This window comes from Antechinus flavipes, chromosome 1 (genome assembly GCF_016432865.1).
Source record: "Antechinus flavipes isolate AdamAnt ecotype Samford, QLD, Australia chromosome 1, AdamAnt_v2, whole genome shotgun sequence".
Classification (NCBI taxonomy): Eukaryota; Metazoa; Chordata; class Mammalia; order Dasyuromorphia; family Dasyuridae; genus Antechinus; species Antechinus flavipes.
Genome location: NC_067398.1, coordinates 545,973,615 through 545,998,256, shown reverse-complemented (window position 1 = coordinate 545,998,256; position 24,642 = coordinate 545,973,615). Strand labels below are relative to the sequence as shown.

General features: G+C 33.3%; 1 protein-coding gene across 1 annotated transcript in view; it reads right to left on the bottom strand.

Moving 5' to 3' along the window:
• Window positions 1-24,642, bottom strand: part of NUP153 (nucleoporin 153) — a 71,981-nt gene that overhangs the window by 37,265 nt on the left and 10,074 nt on the right. The window contains exons 2-8 of the mRNA XM_051970641.1: window positions 12,504-12,729; window positions 7,795-8,043; window positions 7,101-7,240; window positions 6,897-7,025; window positions 805-921; window positions 615-659; window positions 478-531 (exon numbers count right to left, since the gene is read on the bottom strand). Coding sequence (XP_051826601.1) covers window positions 478-531; window positions 615-659; window positions 805-921; window positions 6,897-7,025; window positions 7,101-7,240; window positions 7,795-8,043; window positions 12,504-12,729 — 960 coding nt within the window. The remainder of the gene's footprint in view (window positions 1-477; window positions 532-614; window positions 660-804; window positions 922-6,896; window positions 7,026-7,100; window positions 7,241-7,794; window positions 8,044-12,503; window positions 12,730-24,642) is intronic.

Here is a 24,642-nt window from a genome sequence, read left to right as displayed (position 1 = left end):
AACAACCCGATGGTATCATCCAATTATCTGTCAATGAAGTATTACTATTTAGAATTGTTTTTAAAGGATCTTGGTAGCTAGTGGTCCTTGCAATCAATCCTTCCTAACTTATATAAGGCTTTTTAACAGAGGAATAAGGGTTCCTTCTTTTGCTTTGACTGCCTACTTTCTAAAATTTGCCTGTGTCATGACACCGTATTACATAATTAACAGAATTTATTACAATAAACAAAGTGAAAATATACTTTATGTTCAATCTGTGGTTATGTCAGCCTTACAAAAACAAATGATGGCAGATGATTTTTCAAAGGGATATATAAAGTAATCTTTAATGGATTTCAAAGAAACTTATTACATGGTTAGAATTCACAGAAATAGATCATGTTTAAAAAAATTCTTTTTAGTAATTTAAAGTAATAAAACTTAATTTTGCATAACTATTAGTAGCCACTGCTTAAAAAAAAAAAAAAGTCTTACCTTTTTCCGTTTAGCCTGAATATCTGTGATGTCTAACCCACTCCTATCCAGGGGCTGAAAAAAAAAGAAACTATTAAGTACAGGAAATCCCTCAATTTCTTGCTAAATAAAAATAATTTGGGGTCAACTCAACTTACAGAAGATAGTGGAGAAGAAAAAGCAGATGGGATCCGTTTTGCATCCTGTTAAACAATGTTGAAGACAGACAATGTTTTCCCAAAAAAGTTCAGACATTTTCATCAAAAAAAAAAAAAAAAAAAAAAAAACAAAACCAAAAAACCAACTATACCTACATCCTTGCATTTGAATAAGAGAGAAATTATTTACCGCTAGAGGGCTTGACATCTTCTCCAAAGACTGTAATATACGTCGGGCTGTTGAACTAGTTACTCCATAAGATTGTGAATTAATTTGTTTGGCTTTCATCTGTCTTCTAACTGGTGCCTGTGAAGAAAATCCTGTGTCATTTGGAGGAAGGCAAAATTCAGAGCACATATTTTATGAAAAGTAAATGATTAAAACTAAAAGTGAAATGTACCCAAAGTAAAATAAGGACTCAAAAAAAAAAAAAAAAAAAAAAAAGATTTTGTATGCCCTCACATGCACACAGACACACAAAAACAAGCATTAAACTCTTACTAAGATAAGTACAGGAAATACCATACCAGAAAAACAGGCAAAAATATCTTGGTCCTTGTCTTCAAGAAGTTCATATTTAAATGGGGAAGATAATACATCAATGTATGGCATATGTGTGTGCATAGATATTTATATGTACAAGATATATAGAGTAGATAAAAGGGAAAAGTCTCCTGTAAAAGTTAAGTTTGAAATGAATCTTGGAGGAATCCAGGAAGGGAACAAGAGAGAACATGCCAGATAGGGGGACTGCCGTTAAAAGGCTAAGAATTGAAAGATGGAGTTATCATGAAGAAATATGGAATATCATATACATGATCCAGGTATACTGGATCATAGAATATGTTGAAGGCAGCAAGACTTCTGGGAAAATGAGAGATCAGAAAATTCTAAGTTCTCCAGATTTTCCCCACAAACACCAAAATATTTGTGTGAATGCAAACGGGTGGAAAAACAACTAAGACTTGGAGTAGAACAGAGGTCCATCTGGGACAAAGACCCTAGGATGAAGGTTTGGTCTGTTTGAAGTTTTAATATCTCCAGGCTAGTTCTGATGGCGCACAAGTAGGGAACCCTGGGCTAACTAGTAGCCTCAGGCCAAAAGACAGGAACTTTCACCTCACCCACAGTATGGGGATTGGGGGTCTGAGTCCAAGAAGACTGAGGCAACATCAGATGACAAGGAATGCCAGAGCCAGCTGTGCTGCTGAAATTCTGTCCTGGTCAAGAGGCAACTACTGCCTGCCTGGTGAGTGCAGAAACAGTGGGGTAGGGACACTGCTGGCTATGGGCACTTGCAAGAGGGTGGAGTTTTTGGTTTTGTATTCCAGATGAGAGGGAAGAGCTGAAGTGAAGCCAGAGGCACAATTCTTCTCACCCCAGGAATAAAAGTGATTACACAAATAAGTTCTTATTTAAAAAAAAAAAAAAAAAATGAGTAAGCAAAGGAAAAAGAGCCCAACCATAGAAAGTTTCTATAGGAATAGGGAAGACTAGGGTTCATCTTCAGAGAAGGATACTGAAGTAAAAAGCCTCCCTGACACCAATGAGTAACAAATGATTACCTGCCTAAAAAGAATTCACAGAACTCAAAAAAGACTTTAAAATCAAATGAGAGAAACTGGAGGGGGGGAAGGGAGGGCACGCGCCAGGAAACATCAATCCAAGAAAAAAAGGTTATTTAAAAAAAGTCAACCAACTAAAAAAGGAGATCCAGAGTCTCAAAGAAGAAAATTAGAATTGGGCAAGGGGAAACCAATAAAGTTATAAGAGAATGTAAAATATAAAGAATGAAAAAAATAGGAGAATATGAAACATCTTATAAGAAAAATAATAGATCTGAATAGATTACAGATCCATTTCCTGAACAGACCAAGTAAACAAGGGAATAAATGGACTACCTGAAAGCTATGACCAAAAAAAATTAAAAAAAAAAAAAAAAAAAACACAACACAACACACAATAATACAAGAAATAATTAAATAAATTCAATTAAATTGTCCTGAAGTGATACAAGAGAGGAAAGTAGAAATAGAAAAACATCTACTGCTTACCATGTCAAATAGATCCTACAAGGAAAATATATAGGAACATCACTGCTAATTTTCGAAACCCCCAGATCAAAGAGAAAATTTTAGGAGAGAAAAAAAAAAAATCAAATATGCTGGAGCTACAATTAGAATTGCACAGGATTTATCAGTGGCTACATAAAAAAACTGAAATACTATATATAGACAATCAAAATAAGATTATGGCTGAAAATATATCCAGCAAAATTGATACAATACTGAATTTTTTAAAAAGGACATTCACCAAACCGTCAAATTTTCATGACTCTGTCTCTGAATTCAATAGAAAATCTAATGTATTAAGAACCAACAGCAAAGACTAATTTCAAAGGACTCAATAAGGACAAACTTCGTCTTATACATGTAAATGTTAACCACACATCTAAGACTAACATTAGTAACTGGGAAATAAAGTTTGGGGTACAGCAGAGTATGATGTGTCTCTAAAAAAGCAAAACCATGTAGACAAAGATAAAAATAGTAATTATATTATATGAATGAGATAGGAGAACAAGAACCAACACAGGAATTTAATGAAGATGAGATGTTTGTTCTGAAAACCTAAAAGTGCAATATGGAAGGTTATTTAAAGGGAGTGGGATAAGATATGTAGATTAATGGGAATGGGATAAAGAGGGTGGAAAAGGGTGAAGGCAAAAGGAAGGGGGAGAAAGATGAAGTAATAGCAAGGCAAGGTAACAAGCTGAAATAAAGTAGAAGGGTTAGCAGGGATAGGAAATGAGAGATACACAAATACAACAATGAATTTATTAGGAAAAATTCAAACAAAAGAGAAATTTACATTAAGCTAGCCATAGTAATATAGTTTTAGATTTCAGTGGGGGGGGGGGGGGGGGGGGGAGAGAAAGCGGCTAGGTGTTGGTGTCTGCACAAATATATCAGTACATAAGTGTACTCTGCTTGGGGAAGTGGAAGGAAGGAAAGGGAGCAAGTAAAAAGTACATACAGAAAACAAAAGAAAACCTATAAAGAAGTAAAGAAAAAATGGATTGTTGTGAGTACAATGTCTCCTATTATTATATATGCTTTCCTGAAATGGAAATTTGTTTCAAATTTCAAATCCTTCCCAGGAGGGTGGGCACGTGACTACTTTTTTTTTCTCTTTTCTTATTTTGCATTTAAGTTTTAAATAAATACATTTTTAAAAAAGGAATATGTAGAGGACTAAAGTATTAAGACTAATAAAATATTAAGAATTTGCAAAATGGCCAATTAATGAAGAGCTTCAAATACTGAACAGATTATTCTAAATTTTGTCCTGGAGATAATTAGGAGTCACTGAAATTTTTTGAATTAGAAAAGTAATGTTTTCTCCATTGTTTGTGTGACCATGGTTTAGAAAACAATTATTGTTACAAATGAGTTGTCAGATAGATAAGAGTGAGAAGAGACTTCAAGAGAAACCAATCAAAAAGAGAATTGCAATAGACAGGCATTAAAGTTGAAGAAAGCCTACACCAAAGTGGTGGCTGAAAAGAGGAATGAATAGGAAAGATATTGTAGAAACAGGACTTGATAATACACAGAGTACCACCATCATGGAATAACATATTAGGATAGGAGACTGCAAATCTAGAATACTAAGCACTGTGCACTAATCAGAATAACCTAGATCTTAACATTTCCTGACATTTCATGGAGTTAGATGGTAACTTTTTTAGTGCGCACACATACGTCTCCCCCCGACAAATGTACACACACACACACACACACGTATGTGTCTATCTTGTGCAATGATTTGTTTTTTCTAAAATTTAATCCAAATGTGTGGCAGCTAGGGGGCGCTGTGAATAGAGCACCAGCCCTGACGTCAGAAGGAGCTGAGTTCAAATATAACTTCAGACACTTTAACACTGCCTAGCTGTGTGACCCTGGGCAAGTCACTTAATCCCAATTGCCTCAGCAATAAAATAAATTAATCCTATGTAGCAACAATTTAAAGAAAACTATTGTTACAGCAAATATGAAGCTCTGGCCCAGGTATATTACATAATTTTCTTATCATTATGAAATTCCAATACAGACAAATTAAGAAATCTTAAGACCTAACAGAACCTGACTGATAAAGCTTTGAAAGTTATCACATAACCTGTTGGCACCAAGGTTGTTTTTGTTTTTTTTTTAAATATCAAATGACTTCCTACAATTATAATAAATAACCAAATATTGACATTCAACTAATATGGAAGTAATGATAGATTCTTTTTAAAAAGTATACAAAATTACAAGCTTTAGAAAGTTCAATGAAGGTGAAATGACTTCACAAATGGCCTACTAAGGGTCTGGGCTAGGAGAAATTAAATTCAGAGGGGCTTCTCATTAATAGTTTACTTTAAGAAACTCTCAAAGGACTATGTAGCTAAAATACAGAGGGTTTGCAATCTGCATTACTAGAAAGAGTCACAATGAAACCCAAGACCAAGGGGATATTGAGGTTAATTTTTTATGTATATTTTCTTTATGCTTTTTGTATTATGGCTCAGAAAATAAACATTAAAAGAACTGAAACAACAACAACAAAAATTTAAACAATTAGACCACAATAGACCACAAGAAATCCCATTGGGTTTATAAATTCTCATGATCACTTCCGAACAAGTGTGGATTACAACATTCCAATAGTTATGTTGCCACCAAAAAAAAAGCACAGTTTAGCTGCCCAGTTCTCTATTCAGTAATGAGTAACATAAAACAGGTGCAACTGACAGAATACAATCTAAATATAGCCCATTCTCAAATAATTTACAAACAGCTCATAGAAAAAAATATTTTTAATAGTCATAATTACTTTTTAAAAGAATTATTTTTCTAAGTTCATCACTCATTCATTAGCTTATTTGTGGGTATTGCTGCTTTGCCAATGTGAAAATATATCTACAATTTCAAAACTAGTTTCTTCAATTATTGTGAATTTATTTCTAGCTGATTTTATAATCGTCGATAAATGGTTGAGGATGATAAATTTAAAACAAAAATAAAAAGACAAATTTTTTTTGTCCTTACTATACTTTCACTAAATCAACAAGATTAACTCATAACATTCATGGTCCTAAATATGTATATATTTCAGTAACACATATTGATTTCTTAAAATGCAAAAGCATACAAAAATAAAATTTACTAAGTATATGAACTTTGTAAAAACTCAGTAGATAACCACAGAGTCTATAGACTTCATCTATGTGATATTTATAAAAAAGGGTGGGGAACGGGGGCAGCTAGGTGGTGCAGTGGATAGAGCACCAGCCCTGAAGTCAGGAGGACTTGAGTTCAAATCCGATCTCAGACACTTGAATACGTCCTAGCTGTGTGACCCTGGGCAAGTCACTGAACCCCAACTGCCTCAGGGGAGAAAAAAAGGGGGAGGAAGGAAGGGAAGCACGCAATGGATCTGAAGGCCAAGTTCTGGGATCCAAATCCTTGTTTTGTCACTATTTTACATAATCTTGCATTTAACATTTCTGGGCCAGGTTCCCTCTCTGTAAAAGAAAGGACCAGGATCTGGTGATCATTAAACACCTTGCAATCCTATAATCATGATAAAGATTTAGGAACTAGATCTAATTAGAGAGGCAGTAATTAACTTCTATTAAAAATCTTCCTATCATTATCTATGAATGATTCTTATTCAAAAATAATGATAACGATCATCTATAAAGTAGATAGACAACACTGCATAGAAAATAAATTTTCTATCTCAAAGAAATATGAAAAGATAATATCAAAATAATAATGCATATAATTTAATTATTTTAATCAAACTAATTATTATTATTTTTTTTTTTGCTGAAGCAATTAGGGTTAAGTGACTTGTCCAGGGTCACACAGCTAGGAAGAATTACGTGTCTGAGATCCCATTTGAACTCAGGTCCTCCTGATTTCAGGGCTGGTGCTCTATCCACTGTGGCCACCTAGCTATCCCCAATCAAATTATTTTTAAAAATAACAACAGGGGAAGTTTCAAACACAATCAATGAGCTATCTTGTTATATTGGTTACTCTAAAGAATATCAATAGAAACATCATGTAAAACCTGGTATCTTTCAAATGAAAGTCTTTCATAAAGCAGATGAAACATTCAAGAAAAATTATCATTTCTGATAAATCCTTTATGATTTTATGAGAATAAATTATTGCAAAGCCTACCCCCCAATTCCCACTCCAAATCACAAGCCTTTTTTTTTTTTTTACCTGATAAGGTGTACTTCGTATTTTAGACTGTCTAACAGCTGCTGCAGCACCACCATAAGTTGTTTTACCAGGGTAAAAAGGAGAATCTCCAAGCTGGCTTGTTTTAAGTATTGAAGAATTCCCAAGTGACTGCAATGAAAAATAATCACCATAAGCAAGAGTCACAAAACTAATGTGATTAAATACATATTACTTGGGACTCACAGGGGAAAGTGTTCCAAAGGCAGACAAGTTGAATGCTGGTTTCTTTGAGCTGGTGGCAGTATGCTGTGAGAGCGAATGAGAACGATCAGCTTCGGGGGACCATAGCGGTGGCCCTGAAGTGTTCTTTGAAACAGCTATATCTGAAAAGTACAAAATATATACTTATGTAGATAACCTCTTTTCTCACCTCTTTCAGTATTTTTTTCCCACCCATGGCCCAAGAAATTAATTACTGGGATGATCCTCATTATCCTCCAAGATCTCATGAGCTTTGGTCCTTCACCTTATTTATGCTTCTCTGATTGGAGGGTAGAACCATGAACTCTAAACTTCTATTTAAGGAGAAAGCTCAGTTCACAAAGTTACTAGACTATACCATCTAAATGGGAAGCAAAAGGGTACAACAGAAAAAGCATTGACTCTAGACTCAAGAGAAGCTAGGCTGTAATTCTACCTTTGATCTGACTTGTATGAAGGGCCACTAAATGGCACATTTAGATAGGACATCAGCTCTGAAGTCAGGAGGATATTACTTATATGGACTTGAGCAAATTATCTAATGTTCTCTGGGCCTCTGTTTCCTAATCTATAAAATGAGAGAGTTGAATTGAATTAGATAATCAAAGGTCTCTTCCAGTCTAAATCTTTGATTTGTAAGAAATCTACTACAATACTTGTAACAACTAAAGTTTACCTTTATCAGAAGCTCTGGAAGAAAAACCACTGGTAGTTGAGATGTTATCATCATCATGTTGAGAGGTAGAATCTTTGATTTCTTTTACAAATGAGAACCCAGAACTGCCAATTGGGAACGCCGAAGATGTGGATGGCTGACAGTGTAATGTTGGGGATTCCAACATGGAGAAATTCAAGTGGCCCCGATGAAGAGAAGGCCTTGTTAAAACATCCGGATAATTTAAAGCAGATCTACTTGTTGAAGGTTCTTTAAAGGAAAACCATCAATATAATGAATATGCAAAATAATAAAAATGTAGCACAATCACATCAAAATACTTAAAAGTACTTATTATCATATATACTTACAAGATTAAACACTTAAAATAAATCAAATTTCAACTCTGCCTTATCAGTTGGAGGTTCTAATCAACTATGAATAAGGTGCTTTTAAAATGTTCATTCAATCAATAATAGGCATTTATAATCCAATTCAAGATGTATTTGTGTAGTATCTATTAGATACTAGGCACTATGTTGTGTTAGGCTTTAAGAATACAAAAACAAAAATGAAATGGTACCAGCCTTCAAGAAAATTGCATTTTATTAGGTAGGGTGAAGAGACAGGACATAGAACACAATGACATAACAGGTAATTGCATATAATAAATAAAGGACACTAATCATCAAATATAGATCTTTCAGTATAGATAAGAACAAGAGAAAGGACTTCAAGGTTAAAAAAAAAAAAAAGCAATCCTAAAATGAGGGACATCCTGTGCCAAGGCAAAGGGAAAGGAGTTGATTAGGCAAATAAATTGGTTAATATAAAGAATGCATGAAAAAAATTATTAAAAAAAAAAAATCTGAGAAGATGGATTGGAGCCAGACTATAAGGGGATTTAAATGCCAAACAAGTCTATATTTGATTTTAAAAGAAAGAGAAAGCTATTAAAGCTTTATGAATAGAGAAATGGTCAGACTTGTACATTAGAAATATCATTTTAACAGATGTGTGAAGGATGAAGAGTGGAAAGACTAGAGACTGAGACTATAATAGTTTAAATAAGAGGTGACAAAGGACTATCCTAGGGTGGTGGCGAAATGAGTAGACAGAAAGGGATAGAGGGCAATATGCTATGAAAGAAATAACAAATAAAAATGATTGGATATGAAAGAAGGAAGAACTGAGGAAAACGCTAAGATTAACCACCTGAATGACTGAAGGATGGAGGTGCTTCAACAGAAATTGGTAATTGGGGACAAAGGTGAATTTCAGGAAGATTAACTTGGTTTTAGTAGAACATATTGAGCTCAAGATATTTATATGATAACCTGAGAATGTGTGTGTGCTTGCGCACGCACACACAGGTGCATACACACTACAGGGCTGAAAGTAAGCTAAAGTAAGCTAACCCTCTCATTTTACATATGGCATCACTAGTAGAAGGGATTAAGTGACTTGCCTGTATTCATACAGCAATTAAAGAGTCAGTCAAAATTTTAATTCAGGTTTTCAAAGTTCCAAATCCACTATAATATTTCCCATACCAAACTGCCTCCCTAAATCAACGTATCTACCTACCTGTCCCTTTTGAATTAACTTTTTATCCCTTAAAGTGATTATAAAACCATCAAGAAACAAACTGGTAATAATTTAAACTGAAGAAAAATGTTTTGAGACTCTTGTGAATGTCTCTCTCTATTGTCTGTCCAGGTCTGTGAATAAGTATATAGTTATCTGAGAATCATCCACTTAGAAATAACTGGATAGAAACTAACGAGGCCAGAAACAGAGTCCTGGGAAATATCCAATTCAACCCATGAATTCCCCTAAAGGAGACTAGAAAAGAAATCAGACAAGGTGGGATAAGAACTAGAAGAATAGTTATGTCACAGAAAATCAGGGATGACAATATATAGGAGAAAAGGATGTAATCAACAATGTAAAATGTTACATATAAATGCTAGAAAAGATCAAGAAAAATGAAGCATAGAAAAAAGTCAACTGATTTAGCAATTAAGAGTGTGTGCAATAGAGGATGCCAGATTGCAAAGTAATAAGAACTGAAATGGAGATGAGAAACTGGATGCAACAAGTTTAGAGGGCATTTTCTAAGTATTTGGCTGAGATGGGGAGAAGATATATGGAACAATAACTTCAAAGAGAAGAAGGGATAGTATGAACAATTTGGGAGAAGAGGTACAAAGGCCTGTGATTGATGGTAAAGGGGAAAAAAAATAAACAAAGTCCTCGCTCTGAACAATTTATAACAATAGAGGAGGAAGATATACTTGAGAGTTATAATAAAAAAGACACAGTATTAATTATGTTGGAAGATTAAGCAAAGTGATATTATAGATATATATAACAAGAAAACAAAGACACAGAAAAAAATATGACATATCTGGGAGTCGGCAAATAGCTTAATTTGACTGGAGCACAGAAAATAGCATATAAGGGAGAGTGTCATGAAATAAGGTTAGAAAAATAGGTTAGGAGGTTACAAGACGATTTTGAATGAGTTTGGTAAGCTATTTTTCTTTGGTATTGGGCATCTAATAAAGGATAAGAGACAAGGAAATGACACTACCAGAGCTGTGTATGACAAAGATTCACAGAATTTCAGGGCTAGAAGGGACCTCAAATATTTTCCAATTCAAAATGTACCAAATGTATGCTAAAATGATTACAATATTTGCTTCAACAAGCAATTTTAAAGAGAGGAAATACAATATAAGTCACATTTATATAACATTTTACAGTTTGAAAAAATACATTGTTTACAATTCTGTGAAAAGTATTTATCATCAGTCCAATTTTACAGATGAAGAAAACTACAGCTTTAAAGGATTTAGTTACTTGTCCACAATAAGAATTAGTAAGGAGCAGGACTTAAATCCAAGATCCTAGATTCAGATCTAACATTCTTGCCACTATCTCTCAATATTGCCAGATATACAAGTATAAAACAAGGAAAGATGAAAAAAGGCAAAGGAGGAATCCAGGCAACATGCTTTAAGAAATGTTAAGTAAGAGTTCACTTTCAACTGAGAAGAATCAGGGACAGCTACATGGAGGTACAGGTACCTGAGCTGGACCCTGAAAGAAGTTAAAAGACAGAGAGAAAATATTACAAGCAAGGGACCTCAAACAAATGCAGAGGGGTAGAAAAGGACAAATGAGAAGAAACAGCATCAGCTTGGCTAAAATATAAATGTTCAAAATTATACCTCAGAGCTTCCACCCCATATTTCCAGGTTCTAAATTATCCCTACCTAAAATACCCTCCTAGAACAAAAGGTACAACGCACACAAAACTGAATTTGTAAAGCCCTCATCTCTAATTTCTTTAATTTTATTGATAGCACCATTGATCTCATGGAAACCTGTTATCTCTGACTCTTCCTTCTTTCTTAGCCCACTCACAGTCATTTCTCAAATATTAAAGATTACAACAACATTCTTCAGTTTGACCATTCCTTTCTATTTCCACTATCTGACTAGAATGACCTAATAATTAAAAAGCACCGGATATAGATTTTGAAAGTAAAGAGAGAATCAGTGGAGCTAGATGAGCCAGAAAATGATTATACTCATGCTTTTATAATCATTTTAAACAAATGTGTGAAAATCAGGTTGGCAAGGAAGAGAGACTAGAGGCAGGAGCATCAAATAATAGTGAAGGGGAAAGACAGTGAACTAGGATGGTGGCAGTGAGTTAAAAGGGGGTATATGTGAGAGAGAATGTGAAATTAAAAGTGATGTGGCAACTATCCAAGGAAAGTGACAGTTAGACAAGGATAATTCCAAGGTATCAAACAGAGGTCACCAGAAGAATTGATATCCTCAATAGAAACAAGAGAAGTTTGAGAAGGATGGATTTGAGGAGAAAAATAAAAAGCTCTGTTTTGGACATGGTGGGTGTGAGATGTCAATGGCCATCCAAGAAAGAGATGTCCAAAAAGCAACTCAGGAAAGACAATTGATGGGCTGTGTAAATCTAGGGTTTACCTGGGTAAAGATAATAATTTATGATATGTGATCTCCCTCATTATTACAGTTGCTTTCTAGTTAAGCTCAGGTACACAAAGTTATACTGCAAACTTTTACCTTCTATATTATGGGATGGCAAGTAATTGTTCTGTTTTAGCAGGTTTTCATTCATGGTGTGAAAACACTTTTAAGCCAAGTATGGTACATAAAATTTATTCTATTTCCAGTAAAGATAAAAATACACTCAAAATTGTAAATTAATGTTACTTAAGAAAAGATTAACAATTTAGCATGTCTTCTCTTATAAGTTAATTACTTCTATTCACTCTGGCCTTTTTCAAATGTATAGAGGAATCCAAACTACTGAATCGCCTAAATGAACAGATAACAATGCTAATTATTATAGCCAGCTGACTACATTTAAATAGTTATAGCTGTCAAGCTAAGATTCCAAAAACATGCACTTTATTAAGGACCTAATCGTGACCATAAATAATCAAGAGAAGAATCAAAAGATGACAAGTAAATACCATTTCCCCCAAGAAAGAAAAATGACTTTTTCCATGAAACAACCCCCCCCCCAAAAAAAAAACCCATGAAGTCACAAAAACCAGAATTATTTGGTTAGATTTTAACAATGATTACGTTTAATAAAGAATTTTTTTAATTTTTAATTTTTTAAAAATCAAAACAAGTAGAATTATAATATTGCTGCTAATCCTTCCACTTACCTTCTGTATTACTGATCGGTGGATCAGGAGTGATTCTCCCATCATTAATAATTGGGTTTTCCTCATCTGTATATAAAAGATGATCATTTTGTGTATTCTCTTGCCAATGTCTTGATTCCCTGTTGTCATCTGAATGTACATAGGCAGTTTCGTTTTTGTTGAAATACTTCTGTAGCCATGCTGGGACGATGTTCTTAACAGATTCTGTAACTCTACTAAGGATGCCCTGTTGGAGGTAAAAACAAAAACAAAACAAAAATCCATGCTGTTTAATAATGTCAACAACTATTAGATATATTTCAACTTAATTTTTTTAAAAATAGCATCATCAAATAGATCTTAAGTACAGATATACAAGAAATGACTGAGAAATAGATACCTTAATATGCTCACTACAGAGTACTTTGTTAGTCCTATTTGAAAGAGCTCAGCTTTTTAAAGTATTTTAAAATAAACTCATACTGTCACATAAAATCAATAATTTCCACATCTTAGCTATGTTTTTATAAACAATAACACTCATCAATAAAAATATACTAAATTCCTACTGTACCAAAAACTGTTAGGCATTAAGCAAAGTTCAGATTCTCAAAACAATAGTTTTTTATGTCATTTTTAGAAGAAAACATAATTAATTCCACTCTGAACTTGTTGAAATAGAGAGACCTTAGATTGATAATTCTATTTAGGAGCTGTCTATATGCAGGTGAGTCTCAAAGACTTTGAACAAATCACATAGCTAGTAAGTGGCAGAGCAAGGATTCAAGTCTTCCAACTCCAAATTTGGTGTTCTTTCATAAGCACTACAGTTATATTTTAAGAGAACTATGATAGAGATAAAATATGTTCTGTTATGAAGTCAAATTCCCTCACATATAGTACACATACAGGAAAACCAAGAACATTTTCTTTCTATCCCCCTAAGAGCTTCTAATTAAAAATGACTAACAACAGTCAAACTTAAGAAATTATTTGTTGTAGGACTTTAGTACACACTTGGTCATATTAACTTTTGAAAAAAGATAATTCTGAAGAAAAAAAAATACTTCTATCTCACAAACTGCATGGCAAAAAAGGGCCAACACATTAAAGGGGTGGTAAAAATGGTATAAAAAATGAATTTTGTTATATTCGGTGGCAGATTGAGTTTCATAAAATTTTTTTGTACTACATATAAGGAAATGCTCTTTTAAGAGTGAGGCTTAGGTAAAATAAACCAGAACTATATGCATTTAAGTGAATCCTATCAAACATTTAAAGAATTAATTGCAATACTACATAAGCAGGTTGAAAAAATAAAAAATATACAATGCTAAAAAACATAATTATATCCTGATAAAAGATAAAACTTTCTCCTGCCCCAAATTTCTCTTACAGTATTGACAAATAATTAGCCTTATTTTGTAACCAAATCAATACAAGCCTTAAATCTTCACCAAGCAAAAATAAAAACTAAAAAGGCTCATCTCCAAAAGGCCCACATGAGTTATGACACTTTTGAGTCCAGCTATAATGCACTGAAGCATGATATTTAGTATAAGATAAGCCTATCTTTATGATAAGAATTTTAGTACTTTACAAGTACCTGTACAAAAAAATGTGTTGGGCAACTAGGTGGGGTACAGTAGATAGAATGCTCGGCCTAAAGTTAGGAAGATTCATTCTCTTGAGTTCAAATTTGATCTCAATATTGCCTAACTGTGGGCAAGTCACTTGCCCTGTTACCAATTCCTCATCTGTAAAACGATCTGGAGAAGGAAATGACAAATCATTTCAGTATCTTTGCCCCAAAAAAACCTCAAATGAGGACACAAAGAGTTGGAAAAACGAAGAACTAGAAAATATTGCTTTCTCATAATTTTAATCAAGGACACCATTAAAATATGCATCACCCTCCTATCCCCAAATTTTGAGAAAATAGGCTGAATCAATAGTATTGTCCTTTCAATAATCTTTTTTGGTTAGTAATATTGCTATTCCTCCCCCCCCCATTTTTCCCATACCTATCAAAAATCATATAACACTATCATTTGCTTTTAAGAAATTACAGTACTTCAGAATATACTTTGTCTAGTCTAGACACCATCTCTGAATCATCCTATTTCCCAGGTTTGCTATTAAGGTAAAATAGGATAATATTTGTAAAACAATTTCCAAATCTTAAAGCATTATTATTTGTATTGTCATCTTCTGAAGTTCCATTTCTACTTTTTTGTCTGTGTGTATGTGTGATTTGAATAGGAGGCACCAAAATCTTAGAGTATAAATGGTCCTCTGGAGCTTATAAATATAAGTATTTTACAATACAATGATCCAAAAAAATTACAAAGGATCCATTATGAAAATTGCTAACTGGCTCTGGAGAACTTCCAAACCCCAAGTGCAAATTGAAGCACTTTTTTGCTTTCTTTATTCCCATTCCCCCTTTGCAACACAGCTAATCTGGAAATATATTTTCCTGATTTCACATATATAATTGCTACCATATTGCTTACCTTCTCAATGGGTGGGGGAGGAACGGAAAGGGAGAGAAAGAATTTGAAACTCAAAGTTGTTGGTTTGTGGTGGTGTTTTTTTTTCCTTACAGCATTCTAGAACCAAATATAAGCTCATTTATTTTATGTCTAGATTTTTGCTGTTAATCTCAGTAAGTTTCATTCATGAATATGGAGTTAATGTTGCTTATTTGGACTGTCTAGCAAGCTTGCAAATTTTGTTTGCTTCCACCATTTACACTGTTTCATAAGGTACTAATATTTGTAACCTTCCCTTATGGTATTTAACACATGAATTTGTATCCCAAACTAGTGTGACCCTACAGGCTCTCTAGGTCTGGTTAAGGAATTCAAGAGCTTGTTAGCTAGGATACTTCTGAAAAGCTTTGATCTCCCAACTGTGGTAACTTTAAATTAGTTCAATTTTCACAAGAGATAATAATCAGGGCATCTGTGCCTTTTTCCACATTCCAGTGCTTTGTATATCTATATAGTTCAGAAACTATTATATAGCTCAGTTTCCTCACAGTGGTTTATCTTCTAATTTAACAACAGTGAAAAGGTTTGACATATAACAAGACAGACTACAACCACATAAAAAAGGATCAAGAAGAAGTATGGAAGGGATCATCTTGTGGAAGAAAAAGAGTACTACCCCCATTTTCCTGGGAGAGGAAAATGCACTGAGATCAAATTGGCAAACTAAAGAGTATCCTCTGATCAGAGACCAAGGCTGCTAGGCCTCTGTTGTAACTTACAATGTACTTATATTAAAACTGTATCATATAATCATAAAATTTTAGAACTGGAAAGGCCCTCAATGGCAATCTAGTCAAAATCAACTGAACTGAAAAAGAACCCCTTCTACAACAGATCTTACAAGTGGTGATCCAGCCTTTGCTTGGTGACATTTAATAAAGAATCTACTGCTACTCCTCAACTCAGCTTGTTACACTTTTTGGATAACTCAATTGCTAGTGAAGTTTTTTCTTACTTCAGACCTAAATCTGACCCTCTGCAAAACTACCCTGCTAATTCTGCCTTCTGGAGTCAAATAAAAACAAGTCTAATCCTTCCTCCACATGACAGCCATCCAAATATTGACAACTAGCAAGTTCTTCCACAGATTCCTGTTTATGAAGCATAAGCCACTGCAATTCCTTTTGACCAATTTTCATATTCCATAAACTTAAAAGTCTTTATCACCGGAATGACCTATATTTTTGGTTTTTCCCTTCTAAAATAAAAGTACCCAGGATTAAACAAAAATTTCCAGATGTAGTATGATCAGAGCAGAATACAGAAGAACTGCTGCCTTATTTTTAGAATCTAACTCTTTTAACAAAACACAAGAATACTTAATAAGTAGCATTTATGTAGCTCTTTAAGGTTTACAAAGCACTTTACAAAATACTACTTCACTTATTCCTCACAACAACCCTGAGAGATAGGCACTATCATTACCAACCAGTTTTGAATTCATCTAACTCTACTATTGTCTGGCTCATCTCTCTCCATATATTTTTATAAAAATAGCATTTGTAAATTAATCAAATACGTTGATTACACTGAGTGGCAGGTGTTATTATGACCTATTATGAGCACCCAACCTTCCAGGTAGAGTTTGTTATGAAGAATAAATAAAAATGTATTTGTTTTTTAAGAAAGAAAGGTCAGGTACAGAGAGGTACTCTATGAATTCTTAAAAGTAGTCTACAGCATTCCCTTTATCTACCTGATTTGCCAGTTTAATAAATTTAATCTGTTATATTTATGTCTAAAAAGATTACTTTTCATAAGGTGATTCCCTCATCTTATGAAGAAACTGTCATTAGATTTCCAGTCCCACATCAATACTATATCACTAATCAACAAAAAACTAGTAAACATCCCACTCCCTGACGAGACAGTCTTTATCTTCAAGAGCTTACAATTTATTGCCACTATGCCAGCACTGTGATGTTTCCTGTTCATCTACTTCCTTTCCTCTCCAAATTAAGGATGCTCAGATGATAGTAGTATTTTTGTTTATGTTTCCTGTGATCTTCACCCAAATATTCTTCACCTTTCTTTGGCTCCTGGATTTTCTCAGATCCTATCCTGTCCTTTTACTTTATTCTATTTACTCTTCCAGAACTATTTTTCTAATTATTTTTCATCCCATTTAGGTTCAATTATATACATGAGTTCAAATTTGCCTCCTTGACTTTAAAGATCTCTAGTTTATCTTGTTAGTTAGCCACACTTTGTATATTTCTATTGAAATTTGAAGACAGAGATATTAACTGATGGCATCTTTATTAGACTTTTTTGTAAACCCTTGAGGTGTATCAACTAATTTTTCTACATTGTAGCTACTTTGTTATTTAGCTTGGTAGATACACAGCTTTCTTATTTTTCAGTTTAAATGCCTTATAATTTGATTTGCAAGACACTCTTGAAAGGAATAGAAGATGACAGTTATGTAAAAACAAAACAATAACTTTTTTTAAAAGCCCCTTTTAAATGGATTGAAAAATATCATGCAAATAAAATACTTATTTATCAGTCCTTATCAGGTACAACTTATCCTTGCCTAAGGAAACCTGCCATTTTTATGATTTAAAATAGCTATCATCCAGAAATTCAATTCCTATTCTCAGATATCATCTTCTAAACTAATTGGCTGTTCATTTCCAAAACATGCTTTTTATTTCCAAATCCACTGCCTTCAATTAACAGCTCTGAAGACAATAGCCATTCCTGTAAGGTCTCCATTTTTTTTTTTTTTTTTTTTAAGACTTCACAATCTTTAGCAAGCATAATCTGATGTTCATTTCGGCCAATTTACATGTAGCCATATGATTCATCAGAAATGGGTAGTTTGTCACTACAGTCCTTTATAGTCTGGCCTCCTCTTAACTTTTCAAATCTTTTTTTTTTTTTTTTTTTTTACTAATTCTTCATCTCCCCATCCAGAATCCATTCTCTCCATTTTGTGATACAGTAACTCTTAAACAAGACCACATTCTGTCTGCCAAGTACAACTAGGCATTTGTAATAGCTGTCCTAAGAAGACTCTTCCCCCTTTCTTTTCTTTCTTTCTTTCTTTTCTTTTTTTTTTTTTTTTTTTTTGGGGGGGGGGGCCCTGCGGCAATTGGAGTCAAGTGACTTGCCCAGGGTAACAGCTACAAAATGTTAAGTCTCTGAGGTCACATTTGAACTCAGGTCTTCCTGACTTCAGGGATGGTGCTCTATCCACTGCACCACCTAGCTGCCCCTTTCCTCTTTTCTTTACCCCCATCTTCAAATCCTAGCTAAAATCCTATTGCCTTCAGGAAACCTTATGTTGTATAGTCAATTAGATTGTGAGTCCCTTGAAAACAAATACTATGGTTTGCCTTTCTACTCAATGCTTATTAGCATAGAAAAAATCCTTAACAAATATTCACTAATTGACAAATGTTAGAAAGGGACATTTCTTTTCTTGGCTACAAAAGATTTCTCCCATTGTTGTTAACAAATATCTATGTCAGTATCTTTCAACAGGTAGTTAGACTTCCACAAGTTTTTCTTTTTTCCTCTGATCTTTACTGGATAATCTATCACTTAACAGTATTCATGAATCTACTTTTTCCTTGGAAGACAAATTCAAACTATCCAATCACTTTCCAGAAGTCCCAAATTTGTTTTCTTAGCTCTCAAGTATTCAGTAGTTACCATCTTTTCTTCTGCATGACATTCTTCCACCCTCCAACTTCACCCCCCCACACACGTACACACCTTGAGTCGAGATCCTTTTTTTCCTAGGTTTTTTACAATCTTTTTAAAAGAACATTTGATTGTTCCTGATAATACCAAATATGTGAAGATGAGTACCCTGATCCTCTGCACTTTCTCTTATAGGAAAGAAATGTGCTATGCTGAACATAAAAAGCAGACTTAATGGTGACAAAATTACAAAACATTGAGAGCTTAATGCTAAACCTTAGCAAACCCTGATACTTAATGGAGGATAATCCTCAGTTTTCACATTTCTTTCCAATAGTACTACTACACTGAATTACTAGCAAAATGCATCTGAGTGTTTACAACTCCAAAGTTGTTATTTTCCTCACTCAGACTACCTCTATCACTATTTAGCACATTGATAACCACACCCTCCCGCCCCCCCACTCCAATTCTCCATTAGGTTTAAGTCACAAAAATAGAATTTGTAAGTTGGAAGGAACCTCTAGCCCAAGACAAATATGCAAGAGCCTCACATTAAAACATAACCAACAAGTGATCGTCTGACTTTGGATTGAAAACTTCCAAAGGGGAAGAACTTACTATTATCTCTCAAGGCAACTCATTCTATAGAAAGTTCTAATTATTGGAAAGTTGTTTTTTGGTCCCTTCTATATTACCACTGACATCAAGTTTACTTCTTTGCAACCAGAAGCAATGAATAGAAATTCATTGCTTCCACTAACTCTATCTTTGGAGTCAAAACAAGTAAATCTAATCCCTACTCCACATGAAAGCCCTTCAAAAACTAAAAGCACATGTATTATGTTCCTCCTCTAATCTTTTCTTCTCCATACTACATACACAACCAGTTCCTTTCCAGATTATCGAAGCCCTTCTTAAACTTTGCCTCAACCTGAACACAATTCTCCCAGAGGTGGTATGACAAAGGCAAAAGAGAAAATTAATTTTTTTATGCCCATGTACAAAGAAATGCAATCATTTGATTAACATGAAATATAAGGCTCTACCCCAGACATTCTTAATTCCAAGTCATGGATCCCATCCCTTTGGCAATCTCTTACAACCTATGAATTCCTTAGAATGTTTTAAAATATATAAAACAAAATACAGAAGATTACAAAGAAAAACAATTATACTGAAATATAATTAGGAAAATGTTTAAAAAAGAAAAGATCCAGGTTATAAACTCCCAATCTAGCCTATAAAGATCTTTTTGGACATTGACTCTATAATCCAGAATGTCATCTATCTCTTGAAGTTTTGTTATTTATAAATATAAAAAAACTATTCTTTCATTCAAGTTACTGGCAAAAATGCTGAACGCGACAGCTTGGGCTATTACAACTGCATTGCCAAACTTCCTGCCACAATGAAAAGGAATCTGACAATTCGGCTTTTAAGCCTGACCATCCAACCAGTTCTTACACTTAGGGAATTGAATCCTCTATCCAATCCTCTTTCAGGTTCAATCTTTTCTTTAGTTGCTTTAGCTTCAAATTTTCCCCATTTTCTTACTCAAAAGTTAAAAGTCTGTGATCTTCACTATTTCAAAGCTCTTCAAATTCTTTTTTTGTTTTCATTTAAAAATTTTTTTTTATTTTTTAATTTTTCATTTTTAAAAATTCATTTTTAAAAATTCATTTTCCTTTTTACTGAGCCAACTCTTTCTCCGGCCCTTTCTTTCACACAACCTTCTTCTGAAGTCAGGCACAGAACTGGTACCAGAAACCAAAGTAAAAGGAGCAAAGTAGTTGGGGAAGGGGAAAAAAAAAAGCCTAGTATTCTGTGAGAATTATTTATCTCACCCCACCCTTACCAACTTGTCAGAAGACAAATCTTTCAACTTCTTTCACACTTCTGAGAGAGCCAATAAAACAATCTCTGAAAAATAAGGCAAAGAGCCCTTTTTGTAGAGTCTGGAAATTGGAAATTGAATGGATGCCCATCAATTGGAGAATGGCTGAATAAGTTGTAGTATATGAATGTTATGGAGTATTATTGTTCTGTAAGAAATGACCAGCAGGATGATTTCAGAAAGGCTTGGAGAGACATGAACTGATGCTGAGTGAAATTAGCAGAACCAGGAGATCATTATACACTTCAACAACAATATTATATGATGATCAATTCTGATGAATGTGCCTCTCTCTTAATGAGATGAACCAAATCAGTTCCAATTATTCAATAATGAAGAGAGCCAGCTACACCCAGCAAAAGAACTATGAGAAATGAGTATGGACCAGAACATAGCATTTCCACTACTTCTGTTTTTGTCCACTTGCATTTTTGTTTTCTTTCTCAGGTTATTTTTACCTTATTTCTAAATTTGATTTTTTTGTGTACAAGATAACTATATAAATATGTATACATATATTGTATTTAATATACACTTTAACATATTTAACGTATACTGAATTACCTGTCATCTAGAGGAGGAGGTAGAGGGAAGGAGGGGGAAAAGTAGAATAGAAGATTTTGCAAGGGTCAATGCTGAAAAATTACCCATGCATATGTCTTGTAAATAAAAAGCTATTAAAAAAAATAATAAGGCAAAGAAGTATCAACCTGGAGGGCTACTTAGGTCAGGACACCGAGGAAAGATGAAAATTAAAGCTATTACAGGTAAGTGATGAGGCAAAAGTCTAAAGTAAGATTATTTTAGAATTTAAATACTCTTGAGAAAGTGGCCAAGAATACATAAGAATCAACAGAAGGCAAGTTTTCTCAGTTAATTAATTATCTGTTATCATGACAATGTACTTCTATGACAGTTAATTATATTGTATTCAGCTTAAACATACTATATTGCATACCCTTAGATAAACATTTTTGACAACCTTTTTTTTTTTTTTTAGTTTTTACTTTTAATACACATTGTTTTATGAATCATGTAGGAAGAAAAAAAATAAGAGCCAAAGAGAAAAATCATGGAGAGATGATTAAAAAAAAAAACAAAACAGAAAAACATGGAATGTGTTGATTTAATCTCCTTAGTTCTTTTTCTGATTACAGATGGCATTTTCTGTCCAACAATATGGGATTGCTTTGGATCACTGAACTACTGAGAAAAACAAAGCCTTTCATAGGATAACCTATTTCTAAGAAAAATAAGAATAATCGTGGTATTCTAAAATAAGCATTTAGAAATGTAGTCAACAGAGTGCCTTTCTAAAATAGTGTTATTTCCCTGTGGCATTACTTCATTTTCTGTTGTCCTACACTGTTTCCCATTCACCCTTTACACCCCACCCCCCAATTCATGGCTTCACAAATGCAAAACTGTTCAACATAGGTAATTTTTCCCCTCCTTCTCTCTACCTCCTCCCCTAGATGGCAGGTAATTCAGTATACGTTAAATATGCTAAAGTATATATTAAATACAATCTATGTATACATATTTATATAGTTATCTTGTACACAAAAAAATCAGATTTAGAAATAAGGTAAAAATAATTATTCTATCATATAATTACTTAACCCTAAAAAGGAAGAAGGAAGGAATAGCTAAATAAGCAACTCAAGAAATAGAAGAAAATAAAATTTAAAGAATTAATCTTTATCATCTTCAATAAATTTTACGACAGGAGAAATATCTGTCATAGTGAATATTGTGGCTCAATAAGTGTATAAGACTCTCAAATTTAATAGATGTGTAAAATTCCAGAACTTCTAGCAATGAAAAGTCAGTGGACCAAGAAATGAAAAGCTTGCCAAGGCATTTAAACACTTAAACACAAAACAACACAGGTAATTTTGGGGATAACCTAGAAGCCTTTCCAATAAGATCAAGGGCAAAATAAGGATACACATCACCCCCACTATTATTGAATATTGTACTAGAAATATTAGGCATTAACAATAAGAAAAGATGAAGAAATTGAAGGAATTAGAACAGGCAATGAGGAAACAAAACAATCACTCTGCTGATGACATTAATATACTTATCATATACTGAGAATGATATATTTAGAAAATCCTAGACAATTAACCAAAAACACTGCTTAAAATTATTAACAACTTTAGCAAAATATAAAATGAATCCATATAAACCACCAGCATTTCTCCACATTTCCAGCAAAGTCCAAGAATAAGAGATTGAGAAATTCCATTTAAAATAAAGACAATATAAAATACTTAAAAGTGCCAAGACAAACCCATAATTTACATGAACACAATTATAAAACACTTCACAAAAATAAAGGCAGATATAAACAACTAGAAAAGTATCACTTGTCCATGGGTAGGCTGAATTAATAAAAAGAACAATTGTACCTAAATTAATTTATACTTTTTCCAGTGCCATACCAACCAAACTACCAAAATGTGTTTTATGGAGAAAGAAAATATAACAATAAAATTCATCTAAAAGAACAAAAGGCAAAGAATATCAAAGAAATTAAAGAGTGATAACAAACAAACTAGGAGAGCAAGGAATAGTTTACGTGTCAGATCTATTGGAAAAGGGAAACATTTATGCCAAAGAAACAGAGAGCATTACTAAATGTAAAATGGCTAATTTTAATCATATTAAATTTAAAAGATTTTGCACAAACAAAACCAGCATAATCAAGATCAGAAGGAAAGCAGAAAGTCAGAGAACCATTTTTACAGGAAGTATTTCTAATATAGGCCTCATTTCTCAAATATATATATATAAATTTATAAGGATACAAGTAATTCTCCAATTGTAAATGGTCAAAGGAGATGAACAAACAATTTTCAGATGAAGAAATTAAAACCATTTCTAGTCATATAAAAAAATATTTCTCTATTTCACTCTATTCACTATTGATCAGAGAAATGCAAATTAAGACAATTCTGAGGTACCACTTCATACTTCTCAGATTGGCTAAGATGACAAAAAAATATAATGATAAATGTAGAGGATGTAGAGAAACTGGGGTACTAACACATTGCTGGTGGAATTGTGAAATAATCCAACCTTTCCAGAGAGCAATGTGGAATTATCAAACTGTGCATACTCTTTAATCCAGCAGTCTTTATTGTATCTGTACCCTAAAAAGAATTATAAAAGTGGGGAAAAGACACATGTACAAAAATATTTGTATCAGTCCTTTTTGTAGTAGGAATCAGTTGGAGAATGGCTGAATAAGTTATGGTATGTGAATGTAATATTATTATTCTATAAGAAATAATGAGCAGAATGATGTCAGAAAAGCCTGAAAAGACTTACATGAAATGATGTTAAGTGAAAAGAACCAAGAGAATATAGAGTTACAAGATTATATGATGATCAACTGTGATGGACTTGGCTCTTTTCAACAATGAGATGATTCAAGGCAATTCTAATGTACTTGTGATGGAAAGAGCCATATACATTCAGAGAGAGAATACTATGAAGATTGAATATGGATTGAAACATAGTATTTTCATGTTTTGTTGTTGTTGCTGTTGCCTGCTTGTTTTTTTCTTTCTTTCTTGTGTTTTGATTCAATTTTTCTTGCACAGCATGATGAATATGGAAATAAATTTAGAAAAATTGACAGTATTTAAACTATTTTGGATTGTCTGCTCTCTTGGGAAGGGGGAAGGAATGGAGAAAAATTTGAAACACAAAGTTTTGTAAAGGTGAATGTTGAAAACTATCTTTGCATGTATTAAGAAAAAAATACTATTAAAATTTTTAAATTAAAAAAAAAAAAAAAGAAGAAATGATGATCAGGTTGATTTCAGAAAATCCCAGAAAGACTTACACAAACTGATGCAAAGTGAAGAAAGCAGAACCAAAACACTGTACACAACAACACTGATATTATACAATGATTAACAGTGAACAACTTAGCTATTTTCAGCAATACAATGATCTAAGACAATTCCAAAGGACTCATGAAATATGCTATACATATTCAGAGAAAGAAGTGATGGAGTCTGGATGCAGACTGAAGGATACT